The sequence below is a fragment of the Misgurnus anguillicaudatus genome, unplaced genomic scaffold (assembly GCF_027580225.2).
Source record: "Misgurnus anguillicaudatus unplaced genomic scaffold, ASM2758022v2 HiC_scaffold_28, whole genome shotgun sequence".
In the NCBI taxonomy this organism is placed as follows: domain Eukaryota; kingdom Metazoa; phylum Chordata; class Actinopteri; order Cypriniformes; family Cobitidae; genus Misgurnus; species Misgurnus anguillicaudatus.
This window is the reverse complement of record NW_027395278.1, coordinates 6232787-6248167: the sequence shown is the minus strand read 5'-3', so window position 1 is coordinate 6248167 and position 15381 is coordinate 6232787. Positions and strand designations below refer to the sequence as shown.

At 38.5% G+C, this 15381-nt stretch overlaps 1 protein-coding gene across 1 annotated transcript in view; it reads right to left on the bottom strand.

The window, feature by feature from the left end:
- The window catches only part of LOC141362569 (calpain-1 catalytic subunit-like), a 40747-nt gene extending 31413 nt beyond the window's left edge, over positions 1-9334 (bottom strand). The window contains exons 1-7 of the mRNA XM_073864841.1: positions 9190-9334; positions 6666-6906; positions 5964-6036; positions 5484-5602; positions 4996-5129; positions 4690-4864; positions 2953-3027 (exon numbers count right to left, since the gene is read on the bottom strand). Of these exons, the coding sequence (XP_073720942.1) occupies positions 2953-3027; positions 4690-4864; positions 4996-5129; positions 5484-5602; positions 5964-6036; positions 6666-6899 (810 nt within the window). The 5' untranslated portion in view covers positions 6900-6906; positions 9190-9334. The remainder of the gene's footprint in view (positions 1-2952; positions 3028-4689; positions 4865-4995; positions 5130-5483; positions 5603-5963; positions 6037-6665; positions 6907-9189) is intronic.
- Positions 9335-15381: the final 6047 nt, after the last annotated feature.

Here is a 15381-nt window from a genome sequence, read left to right as displayed (position 1 = left end):
GACTTCTTCATGCACTTTTTTTCACATAATGTTCCTATTAAACCTGCTTTCATCACTTGAGTGAACTTTAGACTTGTTCTCCTCTGTCTGTGGAATATGACATGTTTCTCTGTAAAGGTTAGCCTTTTAATTCTTTCTGCTGGTGAGAGGTTTGTTCACTGCAGATTGGGCTTTCAGTTTCAACAGAGTTGTTTTAAACTGTGAGACACTGTATGTTGTTGAGACCTTGAGATGAGACTCTTAATCTGTTTAGTGCTGAACTTGCGAGAAATTCCAGCTGCAGTGTCAAATCGATTCCCTATTGAGCCTCTGCATTATCCTATCCTCTCGTTCATTTGTCTTTGATGACAAACTTTTTGGGGGATCTGAAAAAATCGAATTATGACTAAAAAACTAGTTACTGATCTAATTCTAAGATTTCATTCATTCATTCATTTTATTTATGTCATGATTTGGTTTTATTGACTGCTTTATTTTGGTTTCTCTGTTTGTGTTTTTGTGTTGACAGTTTTACACGTGCGCGTCTCTGGGTGTCATTAGTGTCATCTCCTTCACCTGCGTTCCTCACCTGCAGTTCATTTGATGGCCAATCGGTTCTGTATTTAATCCCTGTGTGTTTTTGGTTCATTGCGAGTTCGTCAGTGTATGTTCTCGCCAATTTACTAGCTCTGCTAGTTTCCAGTCTTGTCTTGTGATTGTTTCTATTTGTGGATTTAACCTTACCCACCCCTAATCTGTGCTATCTGCTGTCTGGGATTATTTCTGAGACTTTGTTTGTATCGACGGCTCCCAGGACTGTTTGTCATCTGTCAGTTACGGACTGCTAACACCTTCTGCCTGCTTTATAGACTGCTATTTAGTATCTGCAGCAGAGGACGCTCGCCGCGGCATTTGCCGCTGTCCAGTGGGACGGTCCTTCATCGCTGGAGCTGTCCAGCTTCTCCCGTCAGCACCACTAACGCTCTCTCTCTCTCTCTGCCCGTCGCAGGATCTCTTATCACCCTCTGCCTCGAGTGCCTGTTGCCGGGTTGACCACGAGTCTCCTTGTGTGTAGTGGATTATTTGCCATTGATACTCTCTCCCACCGTTCGCTTGTCTGGCCGGAGCCCGAACGCGTGTGGTTCATCGCCCCAGTGCCTGTGTGTGCTCCCCACCTCCAGCCGTCTGCCTTGGTGTGGCTTTGTGCCCAGACGTGCGATTGTCAGTTTTGCACCCATTATTATTTAAATAAAAACTTTCTGTTATCCGCACTGGGATCTTCTGTGTTTTCTGCCTGACAATTTATTTGTGTTTTCTGCCTGACAATTTATTTGACAGGGACAATGCAAACATGCATTAGCAAATGCTAATTTTCACTCCTGTCCCTGGTTGGGCTCTAAACACAATACAATTTACATACTAAACTACTATAATTTAAAACAAATAACATGATATAGACAATTCATGTCCCTAGTCATACACAATAAATTTACCCATGAAATTTACCCGTAAGGTTTACATACACACATATACATACAACTCATACCTACTAGTTAAAAATTAGTGCACCTTTGATTTGTTTTTAACCAGTTTTTTTAACCTGGAAGTAAACACATTAGAATCCAGTACAGTCTTAATGTCAGATGGTAATGAGTTCCAGAGTTTGGAGCTCTTCAAAGAGAAGGTCGTCTGAGCAAAACTGGTCCTACAGAATGGGATTTTACAGTCATGATTTGAAAAACCCCTAGTGACTCGAGTGCTGCTCTGTCTCTCAATAAATGAACTTAGTGGCACAAGTACTAAATGATTAATGCACTTGTAAATTCATTTAAGAAAGCAAAAGTTGAGACGTTAAACCGAGGTCCTGACTCTCTGTGGTCATTAAAAATCCCAGGATGTCCTTCGAAAAGAGTAGGGGTGTGCCCCGGCATCCTGGCCAAACTTGCCCATTGGCCTACTAATCATCCCTCATACTAATTGGCTATATCACTCGGTCTCCTCTCCATTAATAAGCTGGTGTGTGGTGAGCGGTCTGGCGCAATATGGCTGCCGTCGCATCATCCAGGTGGATGCTGCACATTGGTGGTGGTTGAGGAGATTCCCCCGTTCATATGTAAAGCGCTTTGAGTACTGAGAAAAGCGCTATATAAATGTAAGGTATTATTATTAAAGCTCTCAAAATTCATTAAATTATAATTTTTAAAAATTGAAAGAAGAGTGGACCAAGAACACACCAGAGTGGTGTGAGACACTACATGTCCTGCGGTCGTAGATGTGCTGAAGTCATTCAAAAAGTCCTCTACACTTCCTACACATTTTTGACAACTGTAACCCTCTGTAATCTTCTTTCTGCTAGCAGTTACTGTTCTTTAATCACAGTGTTAATGTTTTTGTTTTTTAATGCCTTTGTTATATTGTAAAACATACTAGTAGAACATTGGAATACCCCAGCCCATATACATTGCCAAAATATTCCTTCAAATTTTAAGTGATGAAAATGAACATTTCTGAAAAAAAAATTCATAAATTGTTATATAATTTCCATCTTCACTGTAAGTCTTGAATAACAAAAATATTATTATGTTTATGGATTAAAGTGCTAACTACTGTTTGGTGTGTTTTCAAGGAATGTTCTCGCATCAGTGCATGTATGTTTAAGCAATGCACATTTATTGTTTTTATTTATGTCACATCTTAGATTATAGTAACATCTTAGAATTACAAACCACAATTTGTAGTATATAATTGAAAAGTATTGCCCTGAAGCAATGAGCATTAAAAGTTAGCTGTAATGTTTTTGTTTATTTGTTTGTTTTCGCTGGTTGGTGGTTGCCTTTCTTGCCTAACCACATAACTAAAATGTATACTATGTATTCAATTTGATAATAAAGACAGTGGGCTGGGCTGTTTTCCAGTTATAAAGTCTAATGCTACTGCTAATGTATACTGAGGATGTTTTTAGTGCAGACTTACCTTAAAAACCCCTGTCACTGTATACGCATGGCCCTGAACTATGCCATTGGGTAATACTGGGATTTTAGGTGATTTCTGAAATTGTGTGAAAAACAGATATATTTTATCAGTAATACAATAAGAATATGCATCAGAAATTGATGAATTTACATTTAATTACATTTATATTTAGTCCTGGTGAAAAAGTCGCTCTACACCACCTCTCGGCCTGTATTATACATTAATCAAATTCTTTCGCTTCAAATCTGCTTAATCCCGGCCTCAGGTCATGCAGAAATACTGCTTTGTTGGCAGAATCTATTAAAAGTCTGATAAAAAAACTGCTATTTTACAAGATGCACTTAGCGTGTTTTGCATCATGAGCTCTTCAACTAGTTCACTTCATTTTTCTGTGCATCTTACATTGTACACTCATCTAAAGGATTATTAGGAACACCTGTTCAATTTCTCATTAATGAGAAATCTCATTAATAATCACATGGTAGTTGCTTCAATGCATTTAGAGGTGTGGTCCTAATCAAGACAATCTCCTGAACTCTAAACTGAATGTCAGAATTGGAAAGAAAGGTGATTTAAGCAACTTTGAGCGTGGCATGGTTGTTGGTGCCAGACGGGCCGGTCTGAGTATTTCACAATCTGCTCAGTTACTGGGATTTTTATGCACAACCATTTCTAGGGTTTACAAAGAATGGTGTGAAAAGGGAAAAACATCCAGTATGCGGCAGTCCTGTGGGCGAAAATGCCTTGTTGGTGCTAGAGGTCAGAGAAGAATGGGCCGACTGATTCAAGCTGATAGAAGAGCAACTTTGACTGAAATAGCCACTCGTTACAACCGAGGTATGCAGCAAAGCATTTGTGAAGCCACAACACGCACAACCTTGAGGCGGATGGGCTACAACAGCAGAAGACCCCACCGGGTACCACTCATCTCCACTACAAATAGAAAAAAAAGCCGCTACAATTTGCACCAGCTCATCAAAACAGGACAGTTGAAGACTAGAAAAATGTTGCCTCTCGATTTCTGTTAAGACATTCAGATGGTAGAGTCAGAATTTGGCGTAAACAGAATGAGAACATGGATCCATCATGCCTTGTTACCACTGTGCAGGCTGGTGGTGTAATGGTGTGGGGGATGTTTTCTTGGCACACTTTAGGCCCCTTAGTGCCAATTGGGCATCGTTTAAATGCCACGGCCTACCTGAGCATTGTTTTTGACCATGTCCATCCCTTTATGACCACCATGTACCCATTCTCTGATGGCTACTTCCAGCAGGATAATGCACCATGTCACAAAGTTAGAATCATTTCAAATTGGTTTCTTGAACATGACAATGAGTTCACTTTCCTAAAATGGCCCCCACAGTCTCCAGATCTCAACCGAATAAAGCATCTTTGGGATGTGGTGGAACGGGAGCTTCGTGCCCTGGATGTGCATCACACAAATCTCCATCAACTGCAAGATGCTATTCTATCAATATGGGCCAACATTTCTAAAGAATGCTTTCAGCACCTTGTTGAATCAATGCCAAGTAGAATTAAGGCAGTTCGGAAGGCAAAAGAAGGGTCAAACACAGTATTAGTATGGTGTTCCTAATAATCCTTTAGGTGAGTGTATATGAAATGTATGTATGTCCACAGTAATTTAAATTTAGTTTGTTTTGTTTAAAGCTAAATCTAGCAACAGCCCAACATGTAAAACAGTAAGTTTAAAAGGGTGACACAAAGTTTATTGTTTACCCCCTGAGGAGTGCCACAGCCCATCAGGGCCTTTGCTTTGGCTGCACAATCCATCAGTTCCCACAGATCAGTGCGAGGTTTTTTCAGTTCCAAGTACAAATGCACTCCACCAGTGAAGTCCATGAGGGCCTCCGACACAAAACCAGCATGCATGTTAGCATAAGAGCCGCACACCCTGTGAAAGACAATATACCCGTATCATGTACTCAAATTCTTAAAAGATTCTGTGACCATTGTCATTACTTTCATCATATAAATACGTTTATTAAAGCAATCTTAAAAATTACATGGGCTACTGGCACTTACTTGGCATAAGCCTTCTCCAGCAAGGCAGGCCAAAACTCATTTGACGTTTTTGAATGAACAAAAATTAGCTTGCCGTTTATTGTCGGCAGTTGGTCATCAATGACAACATCAATCCATTTCCCAAACCGCCAGAACTGTGGGAATAATTTAAGCAGAACAGATACTTCACACATGTTGACCTCTTGAGTATTTTACCCTGTAAAAAATCCTTTGCTGCCTTAATTTTTTGTTTGTTTGTTTAATCAAACTTAGATTTACAAGTAATTTCAACTTACTATTGTTTATCTTGACAAGAGATGAGCTAATACTTCTAAAATAAAGTTGACATATTTTAACACTTATTATAAGTTTATAGTTTATGTTATATAAGTCATAGTGAATAAATAATGGTAAGTTGAAATTACAAAAAAAATGTAAGATTTTTTTTCAACTGGAATTTATAGTTGCATTTCCACATATCAGGAGGCAGTTATGACCAAAGAACTTACTCTGAAGTGAAATATCCCTCCATAGTTTTTACTGAATGACTGGCCAGCTGGCATGACCTGGTTCAAGATATCCGTCTGAAAGGTTAACGCCCCAACTGAAGCAAGAAACCAGCAGTTTCCTAAGAAAAACAAACAAATATATTTAACACAACAAATTAACTGTGAAACTACAATCATCACCAATCCGGTTTCATCTAAAATATTAACACAGTAAAGTCACTTCATGTTTTTTGAAGTTTCTGTATATGAAAATATTTCTGACTAGTTCTACATTTGGCTTGTCTGGATGTTTTAGCATTTATTTATGTGACCATTTCTTAAAAGTAAGTATTTTTTCTTATGTCGATTTGTTCTAATAATGTTTTTTGTTAAGTTGCACCATGAAAAGAGCTACACAAGTAAAACTGAATTAAAATTGAACTAGGTAGTGGTCACTGAAGGGATAATGATAAATACACAAATAAATACACATAAACTTACCTAAATATTTTCCTTGGGCATAGTCAAACCGTGAGACCCCCTCTACAATGAGCTGAGGGTCTTTCACTATTTGCTAAAAAGAGGGAATAACGTAAATTTTGATATTTGTCTTAAGCATTTAGAACTACAATGCAAGTAAAAAAACATGAAGACATTTATCATCTTATATAGTTTTACATTTTTTCCACAGTTGTCTTTGATTTGCCTATTCAGGTGTTTTCCAAATAAGTTGTCCATTGAATAAAATCATCTTTACACAGACTTGATAAACATATACTTTTCATCATGAGAGAGCATACTGTATACTTCAGAATTTAGTTTCACGTTTACAAGTATCCTTTCACATTTTTTAATTGTATATTTCTATAGCCATAATTTCATATTTTAAACTATTCTTGATTGTAATTTTATTGCAATTGCTGTGCAGATGCATATGCAAAAATGAATCTGTGTCAATACATTTAAAATGGCTGCTTTGAAGAAATGTCAGTGAGAAGCGTTATATAATTAAACATGACTTGACTTCATTTATATTTGACACTGCAGATGTTTGTTCAGACAAGCTTTATGAGATATGTTCCTAAAAAGCAAGAATCTTTGCAACCTATCTTTTTTTTTGTTTAAAAGACACTCGCTGCAGAACATTGCTTAAAGCATTCAATTATATTTATTTTGCACTGGTCTTAAGTAAAGATAACTTACTGATGGTCTCAACCACTTGATTCGGCCCTGATTCAGTTCTTCAAGCTTCTTCCGTGGATCAATAGAGCTGCGGTTCAAAGGGAACTTTTCATCAACAAAGTTCTTCTTATTGAGCAGGCAATTCTGGAGCAACTCCTCGTAGTCCTGATCCAAGAATTTGACAGGAAAAGTGAGAGAGCCTATTTCTTCTTTTGTGGTGCGCGCATTACGGGGTTTTTTAGTCACACGAGGCATTTTTTCACTGAAAACATGAAGAGAAAAACAGATATCACAACTGACTGTTTTTGGGGAAGTTGACACAAAACGTATTATATATAATGCAGACATATAATATGTCTGCATTTATATGTCAATTATAATTTATATTTTATTTATTTATTTATTGTAATTTTTGTTAATTTTAGCATTTTAATTTTTAAATCAAATTCGAAAGTGTTAACACTAGATAATGCACCTCAAACTAAAATCAATTACTGTAATGACATAAACAAGAATTAATAAATGCTTATATACAATATATTGTTCATTTTTTGTTCATAACGCATTTACTTTTGTGAACAAATCCCAGATAGCACAGGTATGTCTGTAAGATGTCTGGTAAAGATCTGGAAATCTGGAATAGATCATCTGGTGTGTAAAAACATCTTATGAAGGTCTTAGAAAGAGCTGCTTTACATACATTCTAAATCAAAAACGTCTTGCAGACGTCTTCAATATGTCTATATGACATCTTTTAGGAAACGTCTCAGAGATGTATTGCAAATCTAAATAATACGTCTTGCAAATGTAAACTCAGACATCTAATAGACCTCTCCGAGATGTATGTGTGCTATCAGGGACACAACCTTTTTCTAAAGTGTTACAGAAATTTATATTTCATATTATTCTGTACACATAAACAAATCATTTAGGGTCTAGCTGTTCTGTTCACAGTCATATCCTACTGAAAAATCCAGCTAAGACCAGCATAAGCTGGTAACTGGTTTTAGCTGGTTTAAGCTGGCCCTCCCACCCTGGCAAAGCTGGCCAAGCTTGAATTAGCTGACCAGCTAAATCCAGCTAGACCATCCTAAAAAGTGACCAAAACACAGCTAGCCCAGCTTGCTACACCAGCAAAACCAACTAAAACCAAGCTGGGAGACCAGGTAAAACCAGCTTATGCTGGTCTTAACTGGATTTTTCATTAGGGTAGCTCTAATATAAGATGAATATGAACCCTGAAAGAGCAACTCGAATCAAACTCGTGTACAATTCGACATACAAATCTTATTAAACGTAGAAAAGTGATTTAGTTAAGAGCAGTGAGAGATTTTCTCTCATTGCTGTTTGATTGACAGACTGTTGATGTTTGAGTGACAAACAGGAGCAAAATTAGGTAACTTCCCCTTTAAAGGTGCAGTGTGTAATTTTAAGAAGGATCTCTTGACATAAATGCAAAATATTATACAAAACTATATGATCAGGGGTGTATAAAGACCTTTCATAATGCCCCGTTATGTTTTTATTACCTTAGAATGAGATGTTTTTATCTACATACACCGAGGGTCCCCTTAAATGGAAGTTGCCATTTTGTGCCGCCATGTTTCTACAAAAGCCCTTAATGCACAAACTTTTTTTACTAAGTTGTCTCCGACGATGACATGTCTGTCCCGTGGCGGCTAACGTAGCTCCTCTATGCGTTTCAAACGTGAGGGGTGAGCAGTGAACTTAGCCGTTGGTTGCAATGCGCAACCTCACCACAAGATGCCGCAAAAATTTACACACTGCACATTTAAGACCAAAGCCCGGATCTAATAAACTGTTACACTTGCGTTTTCTCCTTAATCTGTTTACTTTCTCTTAAGATCTAAATTGGCGTGTTTATGATACTCGCGAAAGCCGGGAATTTTGACGCATGTGTGTATATTTAAGGCAAATACAGCTACAAACACTCACAAGCTCAATGAGAAGCGGATGCGCGGCTTGCACGCTCTTCTCAAACAGAAACAGCGAGCACATGTAGATCGTTTGTTTGTGTTTCAACAGCTTAAAATCACTTAATTTAAAACTGCGGTGCTTAATACGTATACAAATGTTAAATCTCACAGCAACGTGATGGCGCCCGAATGAGAAAATACTACGAGTGTTTTGTGTGTGCACTCAATCTGCTCACGCAGCAAATAAGGTGACTATAAATTGTAAAACATAACCCAGCAAACTGGCTAGTGATTTGACATTGTTACAATAACTGGACATGATTTTAATAGTTTAATTTACCCTGTTGCAGACCCCCCTCATTTTTAAAAACTCATCAGAGCTAGAGGAATCAAAAGAGTGATCTATTTTGGATCAAAAACAGTAAATTTCGCCGGAGGGTGACAACTTTGCATCCCCGGCTCATACTGTTAGTTTTTAAAGAACTATATAAGAAATTGGACCGCAGATTAGTTTAACTTTTTTATGGGTGTCCATTTGTTTTGACACATATCATCTATTTTGAGAATTAAAAACAAATAAATTAAAGATATTATAAGAAATACTTCACCTTAAAGGATACAGTGCAAACACTGGGAGTCTGAAATGAGCTGTCTTCTGTTATGGGTTGAATGTCTTATCTCTGCCTCAGGCTTCAGAAATTCACATTTGGGTAACTTAGATATGTGCTGTATCAGGAAGCGTACAGCATGTAAAGTATTTTGTTTTGTCGACACTGCACAGACACGCCTTTGCATAAAGAGACTTCTAAACACCAATATGCCGCAATCTTTGATTATGAACTTCTTTATGGAAATGTTTGTTTTTATTTAATTTATTGTAAAGAGATCATTTATCAACACACAGTACTGTACAAAATTGTAAACAACCACAGCTTTTTTTATTTGTTGGCCCTTGTCAGATTTTGAAAAGGCAATTTGCTCAAATGTTAACACATCAAGTGTTAAGTAAACAGTTACACCCTGGGACTTGTGAGCCCTAAGAAACATTAAATCTTTAGTGAAATACCATAGAAGAACCATTTTTGGTTCCCCAAAGGTTCAAAGAACCATTCAAAGGGAACCATTCCTTTTTATGAAACCATACAACCAAAACTTGTTTATCTATAGCATCAAGTAGCACTTTTGAGTGTTTACTGTATTAAACAGTCTACATAGCCAAAGTTAAGGTGTCAACAAAAATATCAAACAAACTTATAGACCCATAACCTATATACATAAAAGCAATTGTTGATATTTTGTATAAAATTTTAAATTATTATTTTAAATAAAAAACAATTCACAAAATTAACTGCTTATTAAGTTTGTTTATGAAATATCTAATGCATAGATATACAACCCTGTTCCTGGAGGGCACTTGTCCTGCAGATTTCAGTTCCAATCACACCTAAACCTGCTCATAAAATAAAAATAAGAGGTGTAGGGTGTTGGAGACCTGCTGATCAGCGCGAGCCGCAAACTGACCTGAGAATCTCACTCGGAGCCTAAAACAATGCGGACTCAAGAGACACGTGAATCTGATTTGACTTGAGAATCTCTCAACTTGTAACGCAAACTGTCTCTCGAATCAGAGCCGGAAACACTGCAGATTTGCAGACTCGAGACTCTCCGGCTCGGGGGGCTACATAATCAGGACACAGTTTTTATATATTTTCTCTATATTATTATGCTATTATTATTATTAGGCCTATTTTTAAATGGTCGATCATACACACCAAACCTAAAACCTATAAGCATCTTATTTTAGAAGTGAAAGGCTTTTGTTGTGGATTTGCTTTTGAGGAGACTCAAAAGCAAATCCTCATGAGTTGCTCTATAGATCCACTAACTGGCTGATTTGTGCGGATCAGCCGGAGCCGGTTAGTGGATCTGTAGAGGGAGTGAAGTCTCATGAGTCCCATGGTCTGTGAGTGCAATGTTTCCGGCTCTGAGAATCTCGAGTCGCGTTTATCAGCCGGTTACGAGTGGATCTGTACTGAGTTCCTTTGGCGATTTAGCAATCCTGACTCAAGTGACTCACACAAACCGGATCACTTTAGTGAGTGACTCACAATAACCCGGATCCTTAAAAGGAATCGAGTTTGCCAGGCCTACACAGCAGGCTTTAAAAAAAAGTCAGCAAAAAATGGGGGGCCTGTGCCCCAGTAGAGCTTTATGTCTAGCAACGCCCCTGGTACAAACCATTTCAGTACCTTGGCTGTGATTAAACCTGTACGAATGAGATTCTGATTTTTCCTAATGTTCAGTTGCAGAAGAGGCTGCAAGTCTTCTAGATCAGTCACTTTAACATTAGCCCTATAGGAGCACATTGATCAAGTTCAGTTCCATTTAACATGTTCAGAACTTAATTGTATTGGTAATAGCTTGTTGGTGATTAAACACTTGGACATTGCACGGCATTCATTCACGGATGTTTGAGCCCGCGTGGGGCGTGACACACGTCCTTATATACGTCCGGGATCAAGCGTCAAGAGCTCATTAATTTTCTCCTTCAGCGCGAACCTCTCGCTGCTCCGAAGAAGAAGAAGCCTTACTCGCCGTTGATACAAGCCCTGCAGCGGAATCCAGGCCAAGCGTCTTCCCCTGCCGTTTTCCGGCTGAGAACCAAAGATAGCAGAACCAGGTCTAGCGTCTTCCCCTGCCGCTTTCCGGCTGAGAACCGAAGATAGCCTTCGCTTGCCATGGTACGAGCCCTGTGCAGCGGACACATGCTTGACGAGGTCTCCCCTGCGGCCGCCCAGTAAGATCAATATTTTTTATATAAAGCTATAAGCTAAAAGAGCAGGCGCTGTTGTAATAGCGTCCAGCACAGCGGCTCGAGTGAGCCTCTCTCCTATGAATTCCCTCTGACTCCATCCAGAGTGGGTCAGCGGTGGTCGTCGTGTGTGGCTCTCCTGTGAACTGACTTTTGCTCTGTCTCATCCTCTCTCTATTTTCTCAATAAATTTGTGAACTTGCATTTGACTCTAAGACTCTTTGTGACAGAATGAGCGCGCCACCAATGGAGTCAGCGAGTTCGGAGGGTTCGGATCCTGTGCAGGACGCTCTTCACCAGCAGGAAGCGATCATTGAGCAGCATTCGTCTCTGTTGAGATTTCCGCCTCCTGTCTGAACAACTTTCGGAACTCAGTAACCGGTTGGACCTAGTCGTTTCTCCACTCGGTGAACTCTTCTACCTCTGGAGGAGCCGCTTCGACAGAGCGTGAGCCACACACGGCAACACCCCCCTCCTTTGACGGCGATCCCAACACCTGCCGGGCCTCTTCGCTCTCAGGCCTCGTCGCTTTGCTCCTTCTACATCCAGGGTGACAAATGTCCTGACGTTACTCACCAGGAGAGATAGAGAGTGGGGAATGGCTGCATGGGGGGCCAAGGCTCCATGTACGACCTCGTTTGAGGCCCTCGAGAAGGAGATGTTGAGCTTATTTGACCGTTCGCTTCAAGGAGACATGGCAGCAGCTGAGTTGGTGAGATTGCAGCAGCGGACCTCATCTGTTACGGACTATGCTATCACGTTTAAAACGCTTGCCATCAATTGCAACTGGAACTAGGGCGGCAGCTATCGATTCTTTTTGAAATCGATTAATCTAGCACTAAATCGATTGAGTAATCGAGTAATCGGATAAAAATTTTGTATGTGTTTTTAAACAACCAAAACAAATAATGCATAACGAAAATGATGTGGCTGTAAAATGTTCAAGCATTGGCTTTTATTTCTAAAAAAAAAACAGAGGTATTTGGCTCCAAAAAATAAGCCTATTTATTTCAATTTTTACCCATTTAGTGTCTATAAGTGCCAGTGCCAACACTTTAATTTATTAATATGCACAACAGGTTTCATGCTGTAATCTAGCCCTGACATCAAAGTAAATATCTGGTTTATGTACATTTCTACACTGGCAGCATTTACCATTAGGCTACTAACATATAATATATAATTTCTGGGGTGAGCCTATTTGCTATGGTAACAACCTATGTGTATGCGCGCACGTGCACTTGTGTTTGTGTGTGTGCACGCGTTCTGTGTGTGAGGAAGAGTGACACCCCAGTCAGACGTTCAGTTGCTTCATTGCATTTTGGTACGGCAGAAATAAATACATTCCTTTTCAATAGAACGCTGCATTTGGTTTGCATCACTTGCATTGCGGTGCATTTTAGGTTAAGAATCCGTTTGAAAAATCACAACATCACGTCCCCTATATACTTTGAATGCATGCTGAAATTATTGTTGCGTGGCTACATAAAAGTTTAAGCATATATGCATTGCGCGATCGGTCCGACTCGCGTGAGAGAGAATAACTTCCTTATGCTAAACTCCAATAAAACAGAGATTATTATTATTGAACAAAATATGTCAGATTATAAGTTGCCCATATATGATTGCACTGTGGTGCCGTTTTTTGCTACACACACCTAGTGCATGCGTGTGTGTGAAGGGGTTCTTTTTAAGCTATACTCTCCTGCAATTGAACGTGAATGCGTTTCTTAAAAACATCAAAGCTGAACATCATATCTAGTCAAACCGCATAACGACATCGCTACAAATACAGTATGGGATTAAAATCAGCGGAAGCTACGTTACCTTGTTTCATCGACGCTTGGTGAAACAGCAGTGGATGTTTTCGGTTCAGATGCTGAATGTATTGATAATGTAATAATCCCAAACTTTAGACATTCTCTCTCTGCCATTTATGGACATATTCGCTCCGATTTTGAATCGTGTAAATCGAGTAACTCGATGAATCGTTTCAGCCCTAAATAATATTAAGTTGAAATTACTTGTAAATACGAGTTGATTCAACAAAAGATTTTAAAGCAAAAAAGTATTTTTACAGTGTGGGTCCCATGTGGGTTGACTATGTGGGTCCCATATATAGGTATGCCCATGTTGGATGATAATATGGGACCCATATGAGACCTATGTGGGCTAAATAATTTCTTGCTTAAAATACATTTTATATACATTTAAACTCTTAAAATTATTACTTTTGGTTGATAGTCACTTTTATACAAAGATCAAATAATATCACAGATAGGATCTGACCAGTATAAAACTATGCATTATTTTTTACATTTAATTGTGATATTTATAATGTTTACCTGCCTCTCTTGGAGCAGCAGGAGTCTCTCACAACCGTTACACTTGTAATTTATTTTCTGCGTTGTGTTTTTAGAAAATGTACTACTACGGTGCAAGTTCACGGACTGCACAGCGATGAATCAAAGCAAACGTGCAAAGACATTTAATGAGTTTGGCTGTGGATGCTTTGGAAGTTCTTCATAAAACTGTTGAGTAGAGATAAATTGATGATCAGAATTAAGACCATCTCCCGAACAGTGAGCAATATTTATGTTGTTTTTGAATTCCAAGTATTTTAAGAGTTTGACTTCTTTCAATGCTTATTTTAAGTGTTATGTTAAATTGTTAGTCATTACCTGCATTAGCAGTTTTGAAATGTTGATGATTATTTTAGCATTGAAAGTGTTATAAATTGACAATAAAGTATTTTGATATTTGAACCTTTACAGTTTTTTATTTCATTTTTCATATTGCAGCTCCTTCATGTTTTGTGATGTTATAGATTAATGAACTGTTGAATATTTATGCTGAAAACTGATATTTACCAAACTGAAATTATTTAGCTTTTATCGGTTTCAATTTAAAACAAATATATTATTTAAGTAAATTACAATTAAGCATTAAAAGTATAATTATTACATAATAAGGGACCAGTCCAGTACCCATTAAAAACCCTGGTAAATAATGTGGGCTTCTTTAGGTGGGGCCAATATGGGCCCTATGTGTGTTGCCCAGCTGGGCCCCATATAAGCCCCACTCAGTTTCTATATCAAATTCATGTGGGCAACCCAGGTGGGGCCATAGTGAAACCCATGGACAAACCCATATAAGGCCCACATAGGAAGCCCATATGGGGCCCACATGGGCCCCACCTTGCAATGTTGGCTGGGGCTTGTTGGAGTGACTATAAAAGCATTTTTTTACTGGGGGGGGGGGCAAAACTCAAATCTCGCCTAGGGCAACCAAAGGACTAGAGCCGCCCTTGCATGGAAGTGCACGCATGGAAAAAAGATAGGTATGCATTAATTTGTCTAAGTTGATATAAGATCATAGTAAAATATTCAAAAACGGCTTTGTTTTGCTTTAAATGCCATTGTCAGTGATACTATAAACCACTTTTCAGTAATCTACTGCCCTCTTCTGTAAAGTAACATTATGCACAGCAAAAAAAAAAAAAGAAAACTACCATCTTGGTACAGTTATGTTTTTAAGGTACAAAAGTGTACTTTTTTTTAAAAGGTACCACTCAGAGATTTTTTCTGAGAGTGCAGTGTAATTATCGGGGCAGTTACCATATGCAACCACAAGCTTTTTAACAACATGCAGTTAATTATTCTGAGTCTGTTTTTACATATGTATAAAATCTGTCAGCTTTCTAACAGTTTTTTAATGTTTTGCCACATTGGTTTTAGGCTACCGACACATTCTGAACACTGTTACCGTTTTTGAAGCGTCCTGTCTGATTATATTTTGTCTGATATGGAAACCACACAGGCATGACCAGAAATGTTTGCTGTGAGTTGTGAAGTTCACACGGTTCACACGCTCATTTGTGCCTAGAGCAGAAAACCAGAAACAAGTCTAGAAAATCTGTTAAGGTTCCAGATAACCAAGATAATGTCCTCTTTACAACGATGTGTTAAACACTTAAAGATAAAGAACT